This window comes from Sinocyclocheilus anshuiensis, unplaced genomic scaffold (assembly GCF_001515605.1).
Source record: "Sinocyclocheilus anshuiensis isolate Anshui unplaced genomic scaffold, SAMN03320099.WGS_v1.1 scaffold1495, whole genome shotgun sequence".
NCBI lineage: Eukaryota > Metazoa > Chordata > Actinopteri > Cypriniformes > Cyprinidae > Sinocyclocheilus > Sinocyclocheilus anshuiensis.
In genome coordinates, this window is record NW_015558671.1 from 134,276 (window position 1) to 159,782 (window position 25,507).

Sequence of the window (25,507 nt, forward strand, 5' to 3'; positions counted from 1 at the left end):
TCCTCAGGTAATATGTGACCCCTCTCACCCAATTCAAAGTGTTTTTATTTTTCTGCCATCCTCCAGAAGGCAGAAGAATAAAAACACTATGAAATAGGTGATGGATCACTTATAATACCTGAGGTCTGTGGCCCACGGCCGGCATTAAAAATAGTCTTTAAAATAGTTTATCTAAGAAAGTGTTTTACATAACCTCTTCCACTTCCACATGCCCTTCTTCCCCCTCTATATTGTTTTTTTCTCTTAAATTTAATTATTTTCTACATACCACACCTCAACAGCTGTCTACTTCCCTTGTAAGTGTTCTTGGCCCTTTCAGTAAAACAATATTTTGTTCTCCCTCGCATATGTTACAGTGCTGGATCTCACTACTGATGTGAACTTTGTTAAAGGAATGGTACTAGCAAATACTACACATAAGTTTAACAATTTTAGTTCTTTCAGTTGTATCAACATGTAAAATAAGACTTCTGAAAGTCATGCCAAATGCGGAGAAGATTCTGTGGGTTAAAGCCATTCACTATAATGCGCTTGGCAAAAGTGCACCTTTCATACTTAAGTCTGCGCACCTCAAAAAGATTCCTAAATCCCAGAAATTTTGTTGCATAAACTGGTTTTACACCCAGGACGTGTAGGCACAGCCCCACATAGACATCTTCGAGTGGAATCGGTCGCACAAATCTAGAGGCCCAGGATATTTTTCTGGCCAGGTCAGTAGAAAAGACATATGCAGCTCCAGACACGTATGGAGGATACCAGGAGTCTGGGTAAAGACCCTCTGAGATGTACCATTTGTTGAAGCTGTCCCTGTGAGGAACAGCATCTGAGATGACTGATCCCGTGATGTAGTCTTTCCTTGAGGACTTGCTCTGGTCATGCAAGTAGTCCACCAGGTAACGTACATTGAGAAAGATATCTGCATCTATCTTCATGGCATACCAGGCCCCCTGGCAGTAAGTGGCTATCCAGTTCATAATCATCATCGTCTTGATTGTGAGATTATGGTAGCTGTCCACAAAGTCCATTTGAATGATGTCACCATATTCCTTGCTCTCCTTCTCAAGGTGCTCCTGCAGTACTGGGTCTCTTTGTGCTGGCTGACCAATGACAAACAAATGCAAAATGGTCACACGAGGAATCAAGCCATCTTGACCCCATGTCCTTCTAATAGCAGTCCTCGCCTCTGTGTCTTTGAGAGTCACTGGGATCACAAGTACCAGGAAAGGACTTATGTTCTCACACAGTTCTGGCTGGTTCAGAATGAATTTGTATGTTGATGGTGAGATCACGTTATAGAGCTCTTTAGGTGCTGGAGTCTTCTTCGGTAGAGACGGCCGTATTGTGCTGTTAAAAACGAGGATAACTACAAATGTTATTAATCCAGCTATAGCAAAGTATTCCAAAAGTTTATATCGCGATCGTTTTCGCATATTTAAACAAAATAAAACTGTATCACAAACGCAGGTAGCCTAAAGTTACGAAACTTGAATGTCAGGTTCGCCCATATTGCCTAAGACGCACGCGTTTGTTTAGCAAAATTGCCCAACCCTTCTTGAGAGGGCTTGAATCGCTCTCATGAGGTATTTTAAACTTCAACCATTTTTAAAGCAAGTTACTATCATTTTCTATCGGATAGAAGTGGACTTTACGCTTAGCATAATCCAGCTAAGCTATAAAGGTTATTCATAATATTTACAATGTACAGTATCACGGGGGAGTGTTTTATTCAGAGTTGCCAGATGACTCTGGAATATTCAAAAGCGAATGAGTGATTTAATGATTGAGTGAGGAGGAATATTAGCTTGATTTGAGTTTCACGATTAAATAATTGAATTTGTTCATTTAAAATGGTAAAGAAACCCACACGAATCAATACAAATGTCCAATTCTTCACCACGCATTTATGCGCATTTTCATCGCGCAATCTGGCAACACATGATGTTACTAGGAAAACATCTCTGTTGCGTTTTGGTTGTAAACCCTCACAGCTGTTTTTTGCAATTTTGCGAAACAAAAAAAACCAAGATAGATTGACAAGCTAGGACATTCCGGTTTTGAATAACGTGAAAGTTTTGTTACATTAGGCTCGTTTTGAGTGTCCAAATAATAAGCGCACAATGCAAACGTGATTTATTAAACAAAATCCGTTTTATTGTAAGAAGGTTTACAAAGAAACACCTGTTGTACACCCATTTAATAAACAAACAAACAAACAAAAATATTCAAATACCAAATCGAGACATAATTTACACAGGTATTGTATAGGGTCAGTGGTTAAGTCGAAAGCAGGGTAGGGGCAAACACAAAGACTTATTTCTGTATATTAATTCTTAATTCTTTTTTGCAAACAGAACTTTCATATGAGGCTATGTTTACAATAATTCCAATCACCTGGGCATTACTTTTCCTTTTCCTGAATCTTGAACATTACACAGTATCACTTAAACAAAAGACTGAACATAGGTCCTGCCTTAACTTTTGTTTCATTTAAAACTTTTTTTTTTATTGGATAACAATCAACAAATCAAGATTCTTATGCTCTGTGACTGAATGCCCATATAGTTATAGGGTACAGGAAACACGATGAAAGGTGCACATAAACACTTAGCAGTACTGTGTATGTACTGGTTGCAGAAATGCGCCACTTCAGAACCGATGAATGCATGAGTTGTGGGAGAGAGAAAACAGAGCATGGGTACTTAGATTCGTCACAGACAGACAAAAGAGATGAAAAAAAAAAAATCTCTGAGCCTCCCCACTAGATATTTTTATGCAGTCCTGCATATTAAATGCTGAGTTTTTACCGTGTGCCATTAAACATCTCGCCCTAATTGAGAAGTTAAAGGATAAATAATTGTTGAGGCTAATTCACAGCCTAGCTAGGGAAGAGGCTCTGAAGCAAAAATACCACACACAAACATTCAACTCTTCCCACTGTAACTGTATGGGATATACAGAAAGAATAATATCAGTATTTTTTAAACTGGAAAGCACCAAGCCAAACTCAAAATCTCCTCTCCGTAGGCATTGTATCATATAGATGTTACTGGAGTGTCTGTCTTTGGTGTGCTTAAGATGTACAGGCACAGTGTGTAATGTTAAACACTTCACTATGAGTCTATTGGTTTACTGTCAGATTGACATGCACAGAAGTGGTACACACACAACTGTGTATGGACTGTAGCTTTGAATGGGGGGTGAAAACTTTTTTGTACTTGTTCTCCATGAATAGGAGAGTGTGAAGAGCAGGCTGGGCTCCTGGCAGTGACTTTGGTAGATGAAGGGGATGAGATGATGCAGGAGAAACAAGGGGCAAATGGTCAGCAGTGGAGGGTTGCTTGGTTCGAGTTGGAGCGCACAGGTTTACGATCGCTTTCTCCTTCCCTCAAAATTCCTGAAGTTAGTGGGCCTGATCTTCATCTCTGCGAACCCGATGGAGTGCTCATGACCCTTCCAGTGGAACCAGTTTACACCCTGGAGATAAAACAGTTTAAAACAATCTAAATCTGTCTCTACTGTGTATTATTAGAAAGCACATATGAAATGTGTACCTTGCTATGACTGTTGTCTCCGTATCGTCCCATTATATTCACTCGATGACAGTTTTTATACCAGAAAGCTCCCTTGTAAGACAGAGCACAGTTGGTGACAGCTATATCGTGGTCATTATCGTAGGTCGAGAATGGACGGCCGTGGTGATACGTCATTGAGTCACCTTTAAAAGAGCATTACAAAATTATTACAAAGTCATATACACTACTTTTCAAAAGTTTGGGCTCAGTAAAAATGTTTTTTTTTTTAAAGAAATTAATACTTTTATTCAGCAAAAATTTTTTGACAAATCTATTTCAAACAAATACTGTTTCTTTGAACCTCCTATTTATCAATGAAATCTGAAAAAAAAAAATTAAAATTTCAACAAAAATATTAAGCAGCACAACTGTTATATTTAGGGATAAATTACATTTTAAAATATATTTACATAGAAAATAGTTATTTTACAATGTAATAATATTTCACAATATTTGACAGTATTTTTGATCAAACTATCTTATCGAACCCAAAACTTTTGAACGATAGTATAAAAATATATTAGACAAGATGTAATTCATTATTTAATTTATTAATTCACATAAATACTTATTATAAAATATTAATATAAAATATTACTTACTTTAATATACTAAAATATTAATATTAAACTACACAAAAAACAACAGTATAATAGAGATCTTGCAGACCTGCAGTGCCACTGTATCCTCCAACATGCACTTTGTAGCGACTGCGTGGTTCTGAGACTGAAAACTTGTCATACTGCGCATATGCAGACTCGCCCTTATCTCTGAGGTCCACACGCAGCTCATACTGCCCAGAGGAGGTGATCTTATGGAGGTTAGAGAGACCTGCAGACACACGGAATGAGATTTGTAGACCAACATGCTCAAAATTGCTCCATATCATAATACCTTGGGGCTTCCTAGGGCAATATTAGCAATTTGATATGTGTGCACAGATGTAAACATACCCAACCAGAATTCATCATTCAGGTCACCGAAGCCTGCAGTGTAGTTCTTCCAGTTTCTGAAAAACTCTACTTTACCGCTCTGCCGTCTCACAAACACCTGGAGGTACCACATTATTATAATGACCAGTGTTTTTGCTCTCTGTGTATTATGAGACTTTCATTTAACCCTGTAAAGCCTGACATTAAATAATAATAAAATAAAAACATATAAAAGTGCTCTTACATTTATAGATGCAGGTTTTCATTTTTGTGTGAACTATCACTTTAAATACCTCCTGTAGGATCAGAACAGCCAATCTTTCTATCCTGCATGTCATTTGAGGAAGATTTACTCACAATCCAGCCGCCTCCATCAGTGGTCATATCACAGTAGACCTGCAGAGGCTGATTCTCATCTCCACGCAGGTAAATAGTGTACAGGCTTGAGGTTGTTTCTCCATTTAACAGAGTCTGCGAGCAGTCTTTAGGATGCTTGTATAGCACTCCAACTGTGATAAAAAAAAGAGTTTGACCAGAGGCTAGTTTATTTTGTTCAGAGTTTGTGATCATGTAATGAAGTTGTGCTTTCAGGTTATTGGCTCACTGGTGGTGAAGACTGTCGAGATGATTCTGCTTCTCTTTGGCCCAGCGATGGCCTGCAGTCTGACTGTGTACTCTGTGGAGGAAGTCAGCTGAGACATGCTGTAAAATGTTGCCGTGGGGCTAAGGACAACCTCCTGAGCCAAGAGAAGAAAACCAGGAACATTTCAGTACAGCACAGAATCGGCACTGGACCATGCATTTAATAATCACTGCAGACCAGAAAAATGACCAAGCTTCAGTTTTAAGGCTGTAAATGATGTTTAAAGTTTGGTCGTTCGTTCAGACGGTCCACTCACCTTGACTAAACCATCAGCGGACTCAAAGCTGAGGATGTACCCACTGATGTCTGCTCTTGGTGGCTTCCATGTCAACATGGCACTTTCTGTTTGAATATTACTGGCAGCCAGATTCTGAGGGGCATCAACATCTGCAGCAGAGAGTATTCTGTTATTAACCTTGCATTCTGAATTCTTAAGGTGAGACATTACAGGCAAAAACACTGTTTCTTTATGCACTGTTTTTTGGGCTTTTCATAAAGTCTTTTTTAGACTAGTGGAAAGAAAACATCCAAAATACACTTTTAAGTGTTTCTTTCATAGCACTTTATCTGTTTGCGTCTATAGATTTTAATTACAATACATATCTTTAAAGGCCATTTTCTCAAAATGAGATTTTTCTCCTGCACTGAGCCAAATATCTCCACTTCTGTAATACATATATATATATACCAATCTTTAAAGTTTTATCCCTATCTACAATCTGAAGGTTTTTACAGAGGGGTTTGTTCATATATAATTTGCCAGGCTTTATACAATATTTTATTCCTAAAAAATGGTGATTTTTTTTTTTTGTTCTGGCTGTTGATAGTATTTCCTGATTTATGAAGTGATAAAAAGAGATCTTCACAAAAGAAAATCACCTCTGTAAAACCTTTTGAGTCCAATATGTCAATGAAATGAAACAAGAATTTTTAACCTGCTGGCTTTATCTAATGTTAAGATTTTTGTTCTCTTAAGTTAAGTTTTTATTAGTTGATTCTGCAAAAAAGTGTGAAAAAATATTTAACTGAATGATTATTAAAACACATTCTTCATGATTAAAAAAAAAAAAAAAAAAAAAAATTTATCTCTGATGCATGAAGGACCACTGACAATTTAGTAGTGGACAAATTAACCTAGTGTGAAAGTGTGAAAACATTTTATTTTTAGGTCAAAGTAGAAAGTGTATTTTTGCCCAGTAGAAACATATGTCAGAAGGCTACTCTTTTACTCTACACCAATAAATATTGCTCTTGTATGAGCGTCCAGATGTCTTGTGTTGTTTGTGCGTAAGGGTGAGTGAGTGTTCACCATACCTGTGGTGAACTCTGTGGTGGTTGCAGCGCTCTTGGCTGCTTCTCTGACAGCATAAACTTTAACGGTGTATAAGGTGGCAGGTGTGAGGGAGCTCATCTCAAACTCCACAGTGTTCCCAGACACCCGTTCCATCACTGGAGCCACTGACAAAAGAACAAAACACACAACTGAGACTCACTGCTTTATTGTTTGAAACAGCCTTCCTTCAAGAATAATTAGGGACAGTCTGAGTTGTTACCACTGTCTGCGCTGTAAGTGATGACATATCCATCCACAGTAGCAATGGACGGCTGCCACAGCAGCAGAGATTCAGTGTCAGTGATGTTGACTGCTGTCAGACCTCGAGGCTTATCCAGGGCTGTGGGCCAACAGATACAAACAGAGAGACAAAAGAGAAGCAAAATCACTGAGAGACAGCTTGGAGTCGATTACTAGGCGTCTGCAAGACAGGAATGCAAAAGAGTCATACTTAGTGCACTGAATAATACAGAATCTAGCTATGAATATGAGCTGCTAAAAATAAAAAGTAGTTCTTTATTATTTTATAATATAATATTAATTAAAATGATTAATTAATTAATATTTTATATTATTGTTCAATTATTTAATAATAACTATTCACTCTTGCTGATAAGCATTTTTGGTGAGCGCTTTCCTATTCCATAAACTATTTGTGAGATTATAATCAATGTTGTGTAAGTTACTCAAAAATAGTAATGCACTACTAATTACTTATTACTTCTTTAAAATGTTTTAAGTAAATTAATTTATTAATTACATAATTGAAAAAACAATTACATTACTAATTTATTTTTATGTAACTTTCAAAAAACTTTTCCTCTCAACAAACTGAAATTAGTGTCTCTGTGTCTTGCTGGTTCATCAGTGTGTATAAGTCATGCATTCAGCACCTTACATTTCTGCATCAGATAAATACACTGTATAATAGATCTCGCTCATGACAGGTGTATAATTCATGCTTTAAAAGTACCTTACTTAATTAAATTTATTTAAAATGCTGAAAAGTAACTAAAATGTAACTAAAGGTCATTTAATAGTAATGAGATTACAGAATCAAAAACGTAATCAAGTTACACTACTTTTTGACTGAAAAGTAATTATTTTACATTAACTGATTACCTTGTATTTGCATTACTCCCAACACTGATTATATTCTAGAAATATAGTTGTACCTGTCGTGACTCGATCAGATCCTGGTTCACTCTCCTCCAAACCCTTCACAGCGATGACAGTGACCTGGTAGGTCACTCCAGGGGTCAGATTAGGCAGCATGGCTTGAGACTCTCCTCCATCTACTCTCAGTGTCATAGGGCTGCCTGCAGGGGGAGACAGAACACTGGAATAAATTAGATTTAGCGTTTGTCACTAGAGGGCAGCACTGTCTGTGATTAATTAGGATGGTGATATGCAAGAATGCTATGCTGATGCATAAAACAGTGTGGTTTGATTTATGATATGCACTGATAGATTCACATAACTGAAGATGGGCCTGATCTAAAAACCTGCACTGATCACAGAGAAGCCAAAAAGGACAGTATGAGACTTTAGGGGGACATCTCTTGAATTCAATCAATTTATTATGCCAAGATGGCAGAATTTCCTCCGCAACTTATGCAATATAGGAAGTACAAATAATACTATAATTTTCCAACAGGCAACTATCCAAATGCATAGAAAACCACACGGTAAAAGTCTCGCTTTCTTAAGATGGACTATGTGCCAACTTTGCTTTCATTTCCAGAACAAAAGATCCAAATGTGCTATAAATAGTACTAATATATGTGCACTTCCATTCAAACGTTTGGTGTATGAAAGTTATTTTTTCAAAAGAAATTAATACTTTTATTCAGAAAGGACACATTGAATTGATCAAATAATAAAGACATTTATTATGGTTCTATTTCATATAAATGCTGTTGTTTGAACTTTCTATTCATCAAAAAAATAAATAAAAATAACAAAATAAATAAATAAAATATATATATATATATATATATATAAATATGACAGGTTTTCAACATTTATAATAATAATAATAAAAAAAATCTTGGGCACCAGATCATAAATTACATTTTAAAATACATCAAAATGTAAAAGTAATTTTAATTTGTAATAATATATAATAAAATACTATTTGTAATAATATATAATAAAATGACCACATCACTTACCACCCTGAATGGGCACATAGGTGACCCGGTAGCTGTCTACATGGGTACGGGGCAAAGTCCAGTGAACAGTGGCCGATGTATCTGTCACATCAGAAAAGCGTATCTCCTTGGGTGTTCCCAGACCTTGATAAGAATGACACACAGAGAAGAAACAAATAAAAATATACTGTTAAAAATGTGTGTTCTAGCATTTGACAAATAGGAGTTAAAAACCTGTCCCCAGAAACAAGTAATTTCAGACTGTAAAAGAAACAAAAATACAGTTGGTGTCAAGAAACTTCTTGAACTACCCCATTTATTGTGCTGCAACAAATAGATGCATCAAAGTAAACATTCAGGACATGAGGATGACCAACTGTGCGATTACAGAGAAAGGACACGCAGACAAAGGCCCTGGCCTTAAAGCTATTTCTCAGTGATGGACCTCTGAATCTCGCATGACAGACGCAAGAAGATTAACTTGCCCCCCAGTACAGAGGCACAATAGTGTGACATGCCAACATCAGACACAAGTGGAAAGTGAAGTTCACTAACATAAAAGAAGATTGCCAGAGACAAGCACGCAATCAGGACAAATACACAAAATAGTTGGTCCTGCTTTGTAAATAAAACCCTCAATCACACAGCAGATAGAGACGGAGAAAATAAAACTGGTGAGAGAAGACTTGGATGCAACTGTTTTTGTTAATGAGAGACTCTTGAGCTACTCTGTGGACACAGTAAGGAGAAAGAAAACAATGAGTGATGTTGTAATATTGTTAAAAAATGGGAAAGAAGGTAATGGAGGAATGAAAAAGACTTCATTTTTAATGGTATTAGTTTTGACCAAACCTGCTGGCTGACAGAAACATTAAATCATTGAAAATGAAGAAGAAGAAAAAAAAAAGAGTTAGTGGTCCCTCCACCAGCTTCTCTTAAAAATCCAAATACCTGTTCGAGCTACAGCCAAAAGGGGCTGGAATTTTCGTCCCAAAATGATCCCAAAGAGCTCGATTTCATACTCCATATCTTCATTGAGACCTGTCACCGCTTCTGTTCGCTTGTCTCCAGACACACTGATCTGGAGAGGTTGGCCCAGGCCGTTAGAATCCCCGACTTTGAGAGTGAATGTATCAAAGATGCCCTCTGGTGCTGTCCATGTCAGTTTAAAGCTGTGCGGGGTGATGTCTGAGACCGAAAGATGCTCCACTTCAGGTTCAGCTTCTGGTTGACAAAATAATAAAGTTGTTCTTCCTCTGTAAACTCTGTGGAATGTACTTAGAAGAGGTTAAATGGCCAAGAACTGCGAATGTGGTTCCCTAAACCAATTTTCCCCTATTTGTGGTGTTTGTTTAAGTTATATAAATTTGAGAAGGGGAAGACTCTGCTGTATGAGAGACAATTCAGCGATTATGTTACTCATGCATGAAAATAGGCTTTTTTAAAATCAATTGTTCAGTCATCTATCAGTTGTTCCTATATCTGTGGCAGGTGATGCTGAAATCAGTGAGCCAGTAAATTTAATTTACATATTTGGATTAGAATATGGAATGAGATCTGTTGGTTAGTAGAAAAAAAAATTGACATTGATGAATTTTCCACCATTATATTAGGTTCCACCATCATAATTGTATCATCATATGATAGCAGTCATGCAGGGTTCAAGACAGAGCTGTTCTGGGACAATGACATATCCATAATAATCATATTGACAGTTGGGCTCATCCTGCAAATGCATTTTTGTCTCGTTTTTAGCTGATCTTGCAAGAAGGCCAATGACAATGAAAGATTGAAAGACGTCTCTTGAGAAGTAATCGTTGTGGTAAGGATATGTAAAACTGAAAACCTAAAGCCTCAGGGATGTCTTGACCACATGAGCAATGCATTGTATTTTCAACAATAGCCTTGTATGTGCCAGAATGTGGTCCAATTTTAATATGCTGTGGTTTGCTCTTCATCTTCATGTACTAAGAACCAGTTACTGCCTTACACACATTTTACATATTAGTTTTACTTTTTACTTTGAAAGTATATGAAGTATTAAGGAGAAGGAAGATCATATTGAATTATGATAAATTGACTTAATTTGATCTTGTACATTTTTATTTCTGCTCAGTCTAATTTCTAAATGCTTGTCAGAAAATTCAAAACCAGAGATGTTTAACAATCCAGTAGCCAGACTCTAAATGTATAAATAATTTCTAAATGCAATTTTAAAAAATACCATTTTATATATAATAAATATCGTTAATTAACATTTTATATACAATAAATATATAGTTTATATTTAGAATATAAATTTGGTATTAATCTTGTTAATTAAAAAAAAACAATAATTGGATATTGGATACACACAGAAGGCAATCAACAAATTACAGAAATTGAATGGAAATTCAATAGTTATACCCGATACTGAGATCAAAACTGTTCAAAAAACAATGTAGTTGTTGTAGAATGTAGAACCTCTTCTTCCTCTAAAGCTCTGGATGATGTGAAACAGAAAAGACATTTGTTGAATGTGGAAAAGTGTTGGAAATGAAAACCAGTGAGGACAAATCCTGTGGAGCTGTCCCTCTTCATTAGCACTGTTCACTTGTTTAAGAGTGTCAGCAGTGTTTGAGGCATTTCAAGAGTACTAACGTGCTCTCCAAGGATCACTTTCATCTGACTGGCTTCTAAGTCTCTCCGGTTTGACAAAGAGGCATCTGTTTGTGGAGGTGGAAAAGGCGCCAGCTAACCTACAGAAACAAGGTCTGGAAGCAGTAATTCGACAGCAGGCAGCTAAAACCTCTGAGGGGGATATCTGTGTTGACACAGTTAAATGTTGCAGCAGGGATACGCAAACCAACCAGAGCAAGAAAACTACCGAAGTTTCTGTAAACATTATACACTTTTCTGGTTTCAAAAGCTTGTATTACTCAGGCCAGAGCGAGGCAAGAGTTCATGGGTCATGTGACATGAATAGAGAGGAGGTTAACAGAAATCCAATCAGTTCCCCTTCTCCTCTGCCTTTTTGCATGCAGACTTGAGAGACTGCTACAACTGTGGCCCCTGCAGCCACTGGCTGATAAACGCCTAGAAAATGTGTGAAAGTGAGGCATAAGAATGAGAAGTAGCACAGGGTCAGAAAACTGGGTGTGCATACTGAAAAGATCCTTCACAAGAAGCGACAAAAACTCCTCAGGATCACTTCCATGGCAGTACACCCCAGCCCAGTCACCCGCTCTATTCGCTGACTCTCTGAGGAGGGGCAAAATGTTGGTATGCGCCTAATAAATGTATGTTTGCTACAATACAACTTGGTAGACTATAAATGCCACAAACTAAATGATTTCAATTGACTCACCGACCATGTGAGTTGAATGCCGCAGTCAATTAGAATGAAAAAGGCATCATTAGTCTAACTTTGTTTTGCCTATTAAACACAAATGTCCCGGCGATGACAGGCAGAGGTCATTTACTGCACCTGGAGGCTGTGCTGGTGATTATGCAGACGTGAATGTGTGGGGAGGCATTATGATGCAGTGCAGGTGTGCTCTGAATGTCAGTTTTACTTCAACATAAAATTCAGCAGACGACAGAATCTGTCGCTGACTTGAAAGGGGCTTGGTTTGTTAGTGCTTTGCACATTTGAGAGATTATCTGTGTCTGAAATCATGTACTGTCGAGTATGTACAGCATTTGATTATGAACTCACTTGTCAGGCATTAATGAAGTACTCTTTGTTTTACAAGTATGCATGTGTTGTAGTATTAATACAATTCAGACATATTATTCAACCATGTTGTTAACGTCATGTGAACTATGACATCAGATGAATAATATATGATGGCCAGCGGATCATACGTTTATGAAAACTGACATAGTACATTAGACGTATTGCTTTCCGTATACTATATATAGAAATGGACTTATTCGGACACTGGGATTTATTTTGGATACAGTCATGTTAGATGATGCTGCATTACACTACTATTTAAAACTTTGGGGTTGTAATTTTTATTTTATTTGTTTACTCTCTTAACACCATGGCTGTATTAATTACAAAAAAAGTAATATTAATCAATGCATCAAAGCACATTTGATTAATGCATCCATTTTGAATAAAAGTATTAATTAATTGAGAATTCTTCTGAAATCAGTATTATTGGATGTGGCTGCATTATATTCATTATTTTGTTAAAAAAATGCCCAAATATTCACTTTACCTTCTATATTAAGAGTGGAAAATACAAGAAATACTCGTTGGAAACTAGTTTCAGTACAAGATGATAGTAGATGAAGAAATGAATACACTATGAAGACTACAAAAACTGGTTAAAATAATAATAAAAATGTGTTAGTTTTAATTCACCATGTGATGTGATGAACTGCACATTAGAAGAGAAAAGAGGTTCGTTGGTTTTGCTGCTTGAGACACAGCATTTGATCCAAAGAAAACTGGAAAAGAAGACCAAGCTGGTCCAAGATTGGGCAAGAATTGATACCTGTGATGGCTTCAGCAAAGACAGGATCTAAGAGCTCTCCCTTGTACAGCCCATACAGTGTGACCCTGTAGAAAGTACTAGGGGAGAGGTCAATGACAGCCAAGCTGAACTCCTGGCTGGATAGAGTATGGTTCTGGCCATCAGATAAGCCATCTGGGTCAGATACGTCAACCAGAAAGCCCTCAACCTCTCCTTTGTCCAGCTCCCAGGACACACTGAAGCTGTCCCAGGACACATCAGAGATGGTGATGTTGCCCACCTGAGGCTTCTCTTCATCTGGATGACAAACAAATCAGAAGATAATTAATTTGGCAAGAAAAGGTACATATAGGAGAAGAACATGGGTAATGGTGACTGAACAGGTTTGGCTGATTTCTGAAGGCATTCTCTCTTTGAGATGATGGCCGTTTTAATTGCTGAGTCGAATGAATTGAAGTCCAAACAAAAAGACCAGAAAACAAACAAGTTTCACATTATTCAAAACAATGCAAAGCATTTTAAAAATTAGAGGGAAAAATCCATGTTATGAGCAACAATAAACCTTTTAATGTGTTACTCCTAACAAATTCATCTCCATCTGTTCCAAACAGAACAGAACATCTGCCCATGCAGTGAAAAAAAACAACAGTAATAACTGAGTAATAACTTTCAAAAAGTTGTAGTGACAAACATACTAATTTGCAGTCTTTTCTCTCGCAACCTATTAACATCCAAGCACCAGCTTGCTGAGACAGCTTTGGTATTAATGGCCCTGAGAAAAGCCATTAATTTTTGAAGGTCCTGCCTAGCCTGCCTGAGCAGAGGTACGCTGAACACTTCAAATATGGGAGGCAGCCATGCAGCGCGGTGCATTGCAACCTATAATTGAACATCAACGTGCATTGTCAGCATTCACAGGCAAAGTGGGGGCAGATAGCTAAGAGATGCACGGTGGGCTAACCATTATCCTGTCAATGCACATTCAAGAGGGCAGAAACGTGGCGTGCAAATAGGGTGAGAGACAATGGGGATGAAGTGAATGACCTTCCCAGGCATAAGGGCCTGTTGTCGCTTTTGAAACCTGGAGATGAAACAATACGAAGCTGTCAAACAGCAAAACAACTCATTGATCATCTTGCGCCATTCATGGGAACTGAAATTTGGAGAAATTTATTCATTTTGCACACTTATCCAATAGAGTTCCCGCCACTGAAAGCGGCCCATGCATGTCTGAGGCATGGCCTTCACTGCATGCAGATGGGGATAGAAGAAAAGAATGGCTTTATCGCTGTGAGATCCTTTAGGGTGTTTGGATAAAGCCTTTGTTGTACGCATGCACAAGCCATGAAGGTGTGGTCACATTTATCATTGCTTGTTTTGCATTGCATTGCATTTTAATGTGTATCCATGTGGGAATTTTGTGTGAGGCTGAATGATTTCCCCACAGCGATTTCGAAACGGGTTCAAATTGGTCACAATTGGGCCAACAGAAAGCTTCTTGGTTTGAAAGTGACTCCTGTGTAAGCTTTGCTTCATAAATAGCTATACTACTGACAATAGACCTTTTTGCCCACAAAATTTTGCTGAAAATTCACGTATGTGACCATACCTTAACACAACATAACAAAACTTTGTGCATGCATGTGACTGTTTGCTCTCTCCTTTTGGCCTGGTTGTGTCCTCATATGTTTCCTTTGAGATGGTCATCAGGTCTCCATGTTACAAGCTGAAACTCTCATAATCATGCCAGAGAAGCATTCAGTGAACAGAAGAAAGCCCAGACCTAAAGGTCTCCCCCACCCCACCTTCCCATTTCCATCGGGTCTTAGGGAAGTGTATGCCCATGTTTGTGTGCCGTGTCTAAGGCCGATAATGGCTGCTGAAATACATGCATTGTGATTATAGTGCTGGTGATTTCAGAGACAACATTTTAACAGGCGGCTCAGCATGTGTCCTATTTATCAGTCCACCCCACAGTTCATTGTGGTCAAATCACGCAAATCCAAAAGGGGAGTGGGCTCACTCTGACGATTATCACATGAATGAGCTTTCTGTGCGTGTGTGAGTGTGAGTGTGTGTGTGTGTGCGTGTTTGGGATCTTGAGAAACACTGTATCTGTTGTCTTGCCATGGCGACCAAAGCAAACAACTGATGTTATATTCTGTAGCTCCTTGGTATTAGTTAATGATTATTCTGTTATAAAATCAAGAACATTTTGGTAAAAAAATTCTGGAAGTTAAGTGGCATCCTGTCCGCAGAGATTTGGGCTTTCTCTAAAAAGAAAAATAAACCCACATGCCATAAATGAGGGCAGAGAATAGGGATATTAAGCTTCAGTTTCCAGTGCATGGTGGCATTTTGAGATCTTTATGGAAGTTTTCTCATGATAAGGAGCTACAAAATGTTTCATTCAAATTTATAGAACAAGGACTGCAGTATCTTCAAACTCCAAAAGAAATATTGGCACTTAAAGGAGGAAAATAGTCAAGATAATAAATTCCAGAGTTGCCTTCAGATCCTCAGTGGCCTGCTGAATAAATACATTTATGTGGTGAAAAAAATATTCAAATCATATTTTTTGAAAGCTTATTTTATGATCCAATCCAATATTGCTTTTGTCACTCTAGAGGTAAGAGAAACGGGGATGTGAAGATGCATTCTTTATATCTAAATGAAAATGTAATGATGCATACTAACCTGTGGATGCTGACAGAGTGGCTGGCGCACTCATCTTTCTTCCTCTCTTGGCAGTCAGGCTGATGGTGTACAGCATGCCAGGATTCAGGTCAGTCAGGATGTAGGTATTGGCAGCACCAGGTACCTCCAATTCAGTTTCTGTGCCATCCGCAGATGTAAACACTAGCACATAGGTGTCGATTTTGGCGACCGGCCTTCTCCAAACCAGTGCCAATGTGGTCTCCGTGGTCTCACTTACTTCAAGGTCTTTGGCAGCATCAATATCTAAGAGGACAGGTACATAACATTAAAAACAAAAAATGACAACTCTGTCATCATTTACTCATCATCATGTTGTCCCAACATGTATTTTCTAACACTGAATACAACAGGAGAAACTGGATGTTTTTTTCCATGCAATTACAATGAATGGGACTTGGAGCTTTTAAGCTGCAAGAAGCACCACAGACATCATAAAAACTTGACTCATTTGTTATATTCAAACTACTTTAGATAATCCAGGGGGCTTTTAATCACTGCAACCAGATCATTGAGTCAGTGAGCTGAACTTGAGAACTAAACAAATCATTTAGACCTGTTTTGTGAACTGGATCAAATGATTCATTAAAATGATTCAACTAAAAATAATTGATCATTTACAAATCCAACACGAACAAACCAAAAAGAGCTATGGTGGATGTCACTATTTTCAGTAAATCATTATTTACATTATTAGTCTGTTCGTCACACAAAGGCTTTAGATGATTTGGATTATGGCACAGGAGTCATATGGACTACTTTTATGATACCTGAGCACTTTGATATGGTGCTTTTTTGTCATTTTGGTACAGTCATCATTCACTTTTATAAGTGAATTTTATAAGTGTGAATTAATAGTTTTTCCTTAACTATTCCTTTCAGAATTAACATTACATACATACAAGTGGGTTTATTAAGACAATAGAACTCACATGCACTTTTAACTCGGCTAATAAGAGGAGAAAATGGGGAAGACAAGCACATTAAATAAAGTAAAAAAAAAACATAAAATACAGGTGAGTTACTGACCATTTGGTTAAGTCTTACCAGTCACAGCATTGGTCGTAGCAGGCAAACTCTCACGCTCTTCCTTGATTGACGTCACTCCCATTCCATACTCCATCCCGGGCCTAAGGCCTAAGAAAGAGCCCAGCAAATTCAGTCCTCTCAAATCATTAGACAAAATGAAACCATTAATCTCTCACATTAGTTGTTTTTGGAGCCTCCGTGGTAGGCAATTGTTTTCGTTCTTGCCACAGCGCGGTTTCAATTTCATCTGCACGCCATATCAATCTAATGCCTTTCAGTGGCTGCATCAAAGAGCTTCTCCACAGGCCAGAAACAATATTTACCATCATACAAGAGATTCTCAGATCCCCACAGCCCCCATTCATAAGAGCCCTTAGCCCAAATCCCACACTTTACCCCTCTTAATGCCTGTATTGGCTCCTGCAGAGGTCACTGTGCAGGGGTCCTCCAGCATGAAATTACGACTAATGCAGAGGAAGCTCATTATCAATAAAATCACAGGCGTGACGGCAATTACAGATAATAACTGTGTGAAAGAGACAACTAGTGTAATGTGTGTGTGTGAGAGAAAGACTCTGCGTTATTAGCCGAACAGATCGTCCGCCTTATTTACAGGGAACAGGCCTCCCAAGGACAAAGGAGCAAACCAGACAAAGAATCTATTATCCATTTTGAATATATTTTTCTCCCAGCCATGATAATCCCTGCTTGCGGTAACACATGGTTGTAGAGAAGAATTAGCGCAGGAGATTGCCTCAAAGCACAAGTGTATAATAGAAGTGCTGCTGCGACGAAGAAAGCCTCCGCTTTCCCTTTTTGACTGGGATTTTCACATTGAAGCACCAGTGTTACTTCATTTAAGGCACGAATAAGGCATTACCAACAAAAGGGATAGCATCTCATTTGCTTTTAGTCATGTAAACACTTCACGTCACTAAAACAAAGGAGCTCATTTAGAAATAAAGTGCTGATAAGTACAAGTACGAAAAAAGCCACTTTGAACCTTTTTTTGAATTAGCCTATTTCGATTCAGACCTACAATGAGATTCCAGTTGTTTTAAATCCTTTTTGAGGATGTTTTCCGAAAATGACTTTACACTTCAACACCTGAGAACTACATTTCTAATTTCAAGAGGGCACAAATGGCTTGGATGTGCAGATGGACTGAAAACTACTCTAGTGTTTGGACTGCACTGCAGCATGGCCTAATTTTATTCCAGTTTTCAAACACAGTTTTTCATCTGTATGATCTGTTTGTAATTGATGTGGTTTGTAATCTCTGGAGAGGAATTACTGTGTAATTCAAATTAGCCTCTCACCAGTGATTTTAGCCTGAGTGGTATCTTGCGGGCCGCTGGGGAAGACCAGTTCTCCATGCTCCCCTCCAGAAAGTGGGCCGTATTTGACACGGTAATTGAGGACATCAGATATGCTGTTTTTCCACTCCAGAGTTATGCTCTCATCTGTCTGTTCAACTGCCTTGAGGTTGCTGGGGGCATCAAGGTCTGAAACATGTGGATAAAAGAAAATACTTCCTGTAGACGTACGGTTATCCTCAAGGGCAAGACAAAGAAAACTGCTTCAAAATGCAGGTCTAAGTACAACACAATTATCAGTAGACCTGCTGAAGCAGACTGAATTTTCACTTTAAGTTCTGAAATTATTTCTAGAGTTTCTACCTGTTGTGAAGGTCTCAAAGACCGGAAAGCTGGTCATCTCTCCCCTGCGGGCCATGAGAGAGACCTCATACTCTGTGTCAGGGTACAGCTCAGCCAGATGGTACTGGGTATCCATGGAGGAAAGCTTGATTGTGTTCCTGTCTATATCTGTGATTGGGCCATAGGACACAGAGATCCCGTCCACCTGAGCGACAGGCTGAAACCAGGTGATAAGGGCTGTAGTGTCTGTCACATCACGCACATCCACCTGGCTGGGAGCATCAATCACTGTGGATGAGAGAAGAGGTTTGTGACAGCTGGGAACAAAATGGGAACATTTATGCAAGCAGATGAGTTAAAAACAGCTGCTATACAGTTTTGATGTCAAGAACCTCAAAATATGATGATCACTCTCCTAAAATAAAATGGTAGCTATACATTTTTATTTAAAAAGACATATTTATACTATGTATTTTTCATATTGTCACTGTGCTTAATAAAAAATAAATGATTGAAATAGTAAATATAGTGCATAAAATAAAACAAACATTGCAAATATTATAAATAAAATAGTTCTGATTCAATCAATATGGATGCATTCATATCTATATCACTACTTTTGACAATAAGACCAAAGAATTGTATCTGCACACCTGCTTCTCCAAGACTAAAAAGAGTACAAGTAAAATAGCTAGGTCCTTATTTTCATGGTTAAATCAGTTTGTTAGATTAGGAACTGTACTGAGAGCTCATACTCATGTGAGCGTAACATAATATAGAGGAACTGCATGCAGCTTAGAGCAGATTTGTGCATGTGAGATGCTCCAATGCACCAGTTATCTCACGGGAGGACAGCCTCTCATGTTGCTGAGTGGTGCCTCCCACACACAGAAAGTGAGGGAGAGAACTCACTTTGAGCAATTAGTCCCCCTTTAATGCAAATCCTATGTGGCACAAGTCGAAGAAATGGAGTAGATGGAGCGTTAGAGGCATGCTGGGAGATTTTTTTTAGACATTTGTAAGACAGCAAAAACAACCTGTCATGAAGGAAAACTCTGGTTACTTGCACTGACAGCATAAGAGGCCAACGTTATAAAGGCACATCTCCTTCCAAAATAATCTTTAGTACGTTCTAAAAGAAGGAAGTAATAAAAGTGAAAGGATTTTTGGGAAATGTCACAACGTTGTTGGTCAAGGTTTTTCAGCAAACCAAAAGCTATTTTTGAAGTATAAAATTTGAGGGTAAACCCTTATCCTACAATCATATCATATATAGTTGAAGAGGATGATGAGCTAGAAATGCTCTATTCTGTAGCTGTCACTCAGAATATGTGGCATACAAAAATGTTAGTAATATTTAGAATGTCACTTTAGTTTCATACTGATATAGGAAGGTGATAGACCCATATGAACAATATATCCCAAAAACTATCAAATTATCAAATAAACATACTGTATATTATTCAATATCATTATTAAGACCTTAAATTGTATAAAGATTGTAACTAAATGCGCTAAAGTAATATTAAGTAATATTGTGAAATATTATAACTGTTTTCTATTTTAATGTATTTTAAAATGTAATTTATCCCAGTTATGGCAAAGGTGTATTTTCGGCATCCATTTCCCCAATCTGATCATTGATCTGTCAGAAATCTTAGAGACCCCAAACTTTAGAATAGTATTTTAGCTGGTCTGGTGTAGAAAAGCACATGGCAAGCGTTCAAGTGTTAAAGTCTTGCAAAATAAGATCTTGAGAAACTAACACTTACATATTCAGTTATTCTAACTCAAAATAATAATTTGAAATGCTCAGCAACTCACTGCACTGCAAATAACTGCCAATTAACATAAACCGCTGACTGCTCTTTCTAATTTCATGTAAGACATCCTGTCTCCTTAAAAAAAAAAAGTCCTGAAAATTAGCAGACTGGATATGGCCGCCAGTTAATTGCTGTCGACAGCTGCTTACTTGTGACAATGTTCTTGCTGGCTGGGGGTCCACGAGTGTTGTTCTTTAAGACCTCAAGCTTGACTTCATACTCTTGTCCAGGTCCAAGACCAGACTGCTCAAAGGTGGTCTCAGGAGCGGTGAGAGAGTTCAAAATCTCTCCATCCTCTTCTTTCTGCCATTCAAAAACAGATTTTTTTTGGTGAACTGAATTGGTGAATATATTAAATCTAATAACAGATCGCTGGTCAAAGGTTCTGCTGGTTAATAAAAGAGCACCACAAAGCATCAAAGAAGCAACCTCAGGAAAACAAAGTCAAGCTCCCATGAACTACGGGGTAATGAGAGGGTGTCCTGAGAGTAAACACTTTGATCTATTAGCTGATTCTACTTGGATGAGTGTTTTAATTCACAGTGAGAATTATTTTGGCATTGACATCCCTAAACTTGATGCGTGAATGAGACTGCCAAGCTGTGATTTGAAAGAAGGATGTAGGGGAGGTTTGCATGTTCTAATGGTGGTGTTATTTGGAGTTTGCATAAGCCCTTGAGAAAGAAAATAAAGCATTACAGAGACAATAAGAGTTCTGTGGCACATGGTCACGCATGCTGTTGCCAGGAGCTTCTTAGAGGGTTTTGTCTTGCAAAACCGCAGACTTCTCGACAGTAGCTTTTTGCTTAGTGGCACCACTCAGCTATTTTCCACTGGGCGCCTTTTGAGCTTCTCATTCTAAACTATTACTTGCAAACAGAACGGTCCTTTTATATTACATCTTTTAGGAGAAAATATGAGGGCAACGATACTCTTTTGGACCATAGCCATCCTAGAGACTTACGGAGGATGCCAGGACACTCACTGTGTTTCTGAAGATGAGGTTCCAGCCATCAAACGGGATGTTCAAGGGGTCCCACTTAACCTCCACTGAGGTCTCTCTAACCGATTTGAATTTCAGACCCTCAGGTTCAGGAAGATCTAATTGTAGGATATAAATCGGTTTCGCAGAATATACTCAGAACAAAATAATGAATAATTTTCCTAAGCATGATGATGGGTGACTTACGTGTGGCTATTCTGGCACTGACAGGGACACTCATCTTGCTGTTCAGGACAGCAAAAACACTGATTAGGTACTCTATGCCAGGCTCCAACTCCCTAATAGTGGCTGTCTTCTTTTCACCAGAAACTCTCATTTCCATCTCCAAACCGCCAGGAGCCGTAGGCACATAGTTGATAAGATACTCCGTCACGAGCATCTCATTGACCCAGGCAACGTCCACTGTTTCTGGATCGACCTCAGTCACAGTCAGGTCTCTGGGTGGGGAGACTGTGGATTGAAAAATGTCAAATTATTAACATAATTTTAGAAGAACCTCTGAATTAAAAAGGAACAGAAAAATGTTAAGATAAATACTTCATTCAACGCCAGCTGAATGTGCAGAGACAACTAAATAAACCATTCATAGATTGATTTCCTAAAACAATGAGGCTCTATGGTGTTATCAAAACATTTCCTGCCGTAGCAACACTCAACCAATAACATGATTTTAGGGAGGGACTATTGTTTAGTCTGACCAATGGCAGATGGGGAGGAGTGGTTTGGGAAACCAGTTTGAAACAGTTGTTTGAGAAATTTTGTTTGATGACATGGTGTTATCTTAGGGATATCACAATTATTAATTTTGTCTGACAGGAAATCGTCATACAAATAATTGAAAATAATGGTTTAATTATCTGTTGTGTTTATGTCACTTACAGTGCAAATACACATACACCATGAGTGATTTATTCATAATTAATTAAAGGTCCCATGGCATGAAAATTTCACTTTATGAGGTTTTTTAACATTAATATGAGTTCCCCTAGCCTGCCTATGGTCCCCCAGTGGCTAGAAATGGCGATAGGTGTAAACCGAGCCCTGGGTATCCTGCTTTGCCTTTGAGAAAATGAAAGCTCAGATGGCCCAATCTGGAATCTTCCCTTTATGTCGTCATACGGGGAAAGGTTACCTCCCCTTTCTCTGCTTTGACCGCCCAGAGAATTTGGCCCGCCCATGAGAAAATGAGCTACTACCGTGCGAGGCGAGCGCAATATTTTTTTTTCCTCGAGACATCATGGCTTGCAAACGAGCGAAGCATGGCAGTTGCCCCACCTCTCTCCTCCTCATTAGCATTTAAAGCTACAGACACAGAAATGGCACGTCCTAAGGAAAGCTCATTGTGGGACTGGCTCGTAGTGGCTGAAATTCTGCACCAAGGCTGAATTTCGGGAAAGAGACTTCAGATACAGTACTAGGGACCACTTAGGCCTAAAGCATCCAAAAAGCAGCATGTCATGGGACCTTTAAGTAAATCTGATTTCTTTTCACTTTGACATATTTAAAACTTATATTTAACTTTCCATTCACATCATTGTGAATATAATATAATATAATATAATATAATATAATAATACATTTCTAAAATATAATACATTTTATTTAGCTGATTATTACTCGATTAGCTCATATTGGGGGTTCTATGAAAATCATAACAGATGCTTTTCCTTTGAGAAAGTATAATAGCCAAAAGAGTGTAAGTATAACCTATACATATGAGGTGTTACATACTCCAGTGTAAAATATAGTGACTTACTTTCAGAGCAGTCGTCGCCAGTGAAGCCTAAATCACATATGCACATTCCATTCAGACATTGGCCTTGATCATTGCAGTTTGCTGGGCAGGTCAGAACAGAGCAGTCCTCACCGGTGTAGCCCTCAGAGCAGACACACTTTCCATCTTCACAATAGCCACGGTCCAGGCAGTTGTTGGGACACGTCTTTGTACCACAGTCCTCCCCAGTGAACCCGCTGTTACACACACATTGGCCATTTACACAAAGTCCTCTGTTATAGCAGTCATTGGGGCAAGTCAACTCGCTGCAGTCATGGCCTGTAAAACCAGCATGACAAACGCACTTGCCATCCACACACTGTCCACGCTCATTACAGTCATTGGGACAGGTTTTGATGCTGCAGTCTTCTCCAGCAAAACCTTCATTGCAAACACACTTGCCATCCACACACTTTCCACGCTCATGACAGTCATTGGGACAGGTTTTGATGCTGCAATCTTCTCCAGCAAAACCATCATGGCAAACACACTTGCCATCCACACACTTTCCACGCTCATGACAGTCATTGGGACAGGTTTTGATGCTGCAATCTTCTTCAGCAAAACCATCATGGCAAACACACTTGCCATCTACACACTGTCCATGTCCATGGCAACGATTGGGACAGGTTTTGATGCTGCAATCTTCTCCAGCAAAACCATCATGGCAAACACACTTGCCATCCACACACTTTCCACGCTCATGACAGTCATTGGGACAGGTTTTGATGCTGCAATCTTCTCCAGCAAAACCATCCTGGCAAATGCACTTGCCGTCCACACATTGTCCATGTCCATGGCAGTGACTGGGACAGGTTTTGATGATGCAATCTTCTCCAGCAAAGCCATGGTGGCAAATGCACTTGCCGTCCACACACTGCCCATGTCCATGGCAGTGATGGGGACAGGTCTTGATGCCACAGTGTTCTCCAGCAAAGCCATCATGGCAAATGCATTTGCCGTCCACACACTCTCCGCGTCCATGGCAGTCATGGGGGCAGGTCTTGATGCTGCAGTCTTCTCCAGCAAAGCCAACTTTGCAAATGCACTTCCCGTTGACGCATCGGCCACGATCGTGACAGTTATTGGGGCAGGAAAGCTCAGAGCAGTCGTCACCTTCATATCCATCATCACAAATACACTCACCGTTGACGCACTGTCCCCTGTCATTGCAGTTGTCAGGGCAGGAAAGAATGCTGCAGTCCTCACCCTCGAACCCAGGATCACATATGCACTTCCCATTGAAGCAGTGCCCTCTCTGATTGCAGTTATTGAGGCAGGTTAGCTTGGAGCAGTCGTCTCCGCTGTAGCCAATGTTGCAGACGCACTGTCCATTGACGCACCTGCCACGGTGATTGCAGTTTTTGGGGCAGGTAAGCTCCCCACAGTCCTCCCCAGTAAAGCCCTCTTCACAATAGCAGGTTCCATTGTCACAGCGGCCACGGTCGTAGCAGTCGTTGGGACAGATGAGCTCGGAGCAGTCAAAGCCCGTCCAAGGCTCGTCACATACACATTCGTCATCCACACAGCGCCCCCTGCCGAGGCAGTTGTTTAGGCAGTTGGTCAAACTGCAGTCCTCACCGATGAAGCCCTCAGCACAGATGCAAGCCCCGTCGATGCACTCTCCATTCTCACCGCAATCCACAGGGCACAGCTCGATGCTGCAGTCCTCACCACCGAAGCCCTCGAAGCAGACGCACTTGCCATCTTCACAGCGGCCTTGATCGTGGCAAAAGTTGGGGCATTCTGGCTCGGAGCAGTTGACTCCCTTCCAACCGGGCTCACACACACAGCTGCAGGTCTCAGTGCTGTAGTTTCCACGGCCACTGCAGTAGGGTTTGGTTGTGACTTCACCTGCTAAAGAGGTTTTTAGTCATTTTTGGCTTATGCTGAGAAACACTTTCATGCTGGTTTAGACAGGAATGGGACTTGTACAGAATTTAACGATTCCTTAGTGGTTCCATTAACATTTATTTTAGTACTTTTAAAGAATAAATACTAAAAAGCAGACATTTTCTTGGCAATTTCAATAATAAAAAAATAAGAATTTTTTTTCAAGATGTGGGTAAATAAATGCAATCCAATAACTGCCATTTGACATGAACATCGCTAGAAATACGACACAAACAAAAAATGTGGTAACAATTCATTTAGATTTGTACAATACTACAGACAAAACACATAATGTGTGTTTTTAACTACATTGTCATATAAACAGTCCGTGAAAACTACATGATTTGCGTCAAAGTTAGCTGAAAGCTGTATGTGTTTGATTTACTAAAATGAACCATTAAAGGACCAGTCTTTACAGTCAATTGTAGCACACTGGTTGCGCTACATATTCATGATTCACTACAAAATTCAGATATTTTTTTTGTTTTGTTTTTTTATATGAATGATACGGCT

The 25,507-nt window shown here is 39.0% G+C and overlaps 2 protein-coding genes across 3 annotated transcripts in view; both read right to left on the reverse strand.

The window, feature by feature from the left end:
- Positions 1-294: 294 nt before the first annotated feature.
- On the reverse strand, positions 295-1,703 carry b3galt8 (beta-1,3-galactosyltransferase 8). Its single transcript, XM_016477472.1, has one exon. The coding sequence runs from the start codon at positions 1,428-1,430 to the stop codon at positions 450-452; it is 981 nt and encodes a 326-aa protein (XP_016332958.1). The 5' UTR covers positions 1,431-1,703; the 3' UTR covers positions 295-449.
- A 471-nt stretch (positions 1,704-2,174) lies between these two features.
- LOC107681236 (tenascin-like) overlaps positions 2,175-25,507 on the reverse strand; it is a 35,199-nt gene continuing 11,866 nt past the window's right edge. The window contains exons 3-23 of one of the 2 annotated variants that reach the window (XM_016477458.1): positions 23,084-24,958; positions 21,514-21,777; positions 21,310-21,425; positions 20,474-20,627; positions 18,523-18,789; positions 18,163-18,348; positions 16,862-16,951; positions 15,797-16,060; positions 13,121-13,396; positions 9,585-9,857; positions 8,655-8,777; positions 7,656-7,799; positions 6,701-6,820; positions 6,462-6,605; positions 5,404-5,534; positions 5,109-5,241; positions 4,862-5,013; positions 4,526-4,622; positions 4,242-4,403; positions 3,552-3,715; positions 2,175-3,474 (exon numbers count right to left, since the gene is read on the reverse strand). In XM_016477458.1, coding sequence (XP_016332944.1) covers positions 3,364-3,474; positions 3,552-3,715; positions 4,242-4,403; positions 4,526-4,622; positions 4,862-5,013; positions 5,109-5,241; positions 5,404-5,534; positions 6,462-6,605; positions 6,701-6,820; positions 7,656-7,799; positions 8,655-8,777; positions 9,585-9,857; positions 13,121-13,396; positions 15,797-16,060; positions 16,862-16,951; positions 18,163-18,348; positions 18,523-18,789; positions 20,474-20,627; positions 21,310-21,425; positions 21,514-21,777; positions 23,084-24,958 — 5,246 coding nt within the window. In that variant the 3' untranslated portion in view covers positions 2,175-3,363. The remainder of the gene's footprint in view (positions 3,475-3,551; positions 3,716-4,241; positions 4,404-4,525; positions 4,623-4,861; positions 5,014-5,108; positions 5,242-5,403; positions 5,535-6,461; positions 6,606-6,700; positions 6,821-7,655; positions 7,800-8,654; positions 8,778-9,584; positions 9,858-13,120; positions 13,397-15,796; positions 16,061-16,861; positions 16,952-18,162; positions 18,349-18,522; positions 18,790-20,473; positions 20,628-21,309; positions 21,426-21,513; positions 21,778-23,083; positions 24,959-25,507) is intronic. The other variant, XM_016477459.1, reaches the window with a different exon arrangement.

What these genes read in the sequence shown, in the direction of transcription:
- b3galt8 (XM_016477472.1), bottom strand. Translation starts at nt 1,430, where the DNA reads ATGCGAAAACGATCGCGATATAAACTTTTGGAATACTTTGCTATAGCT.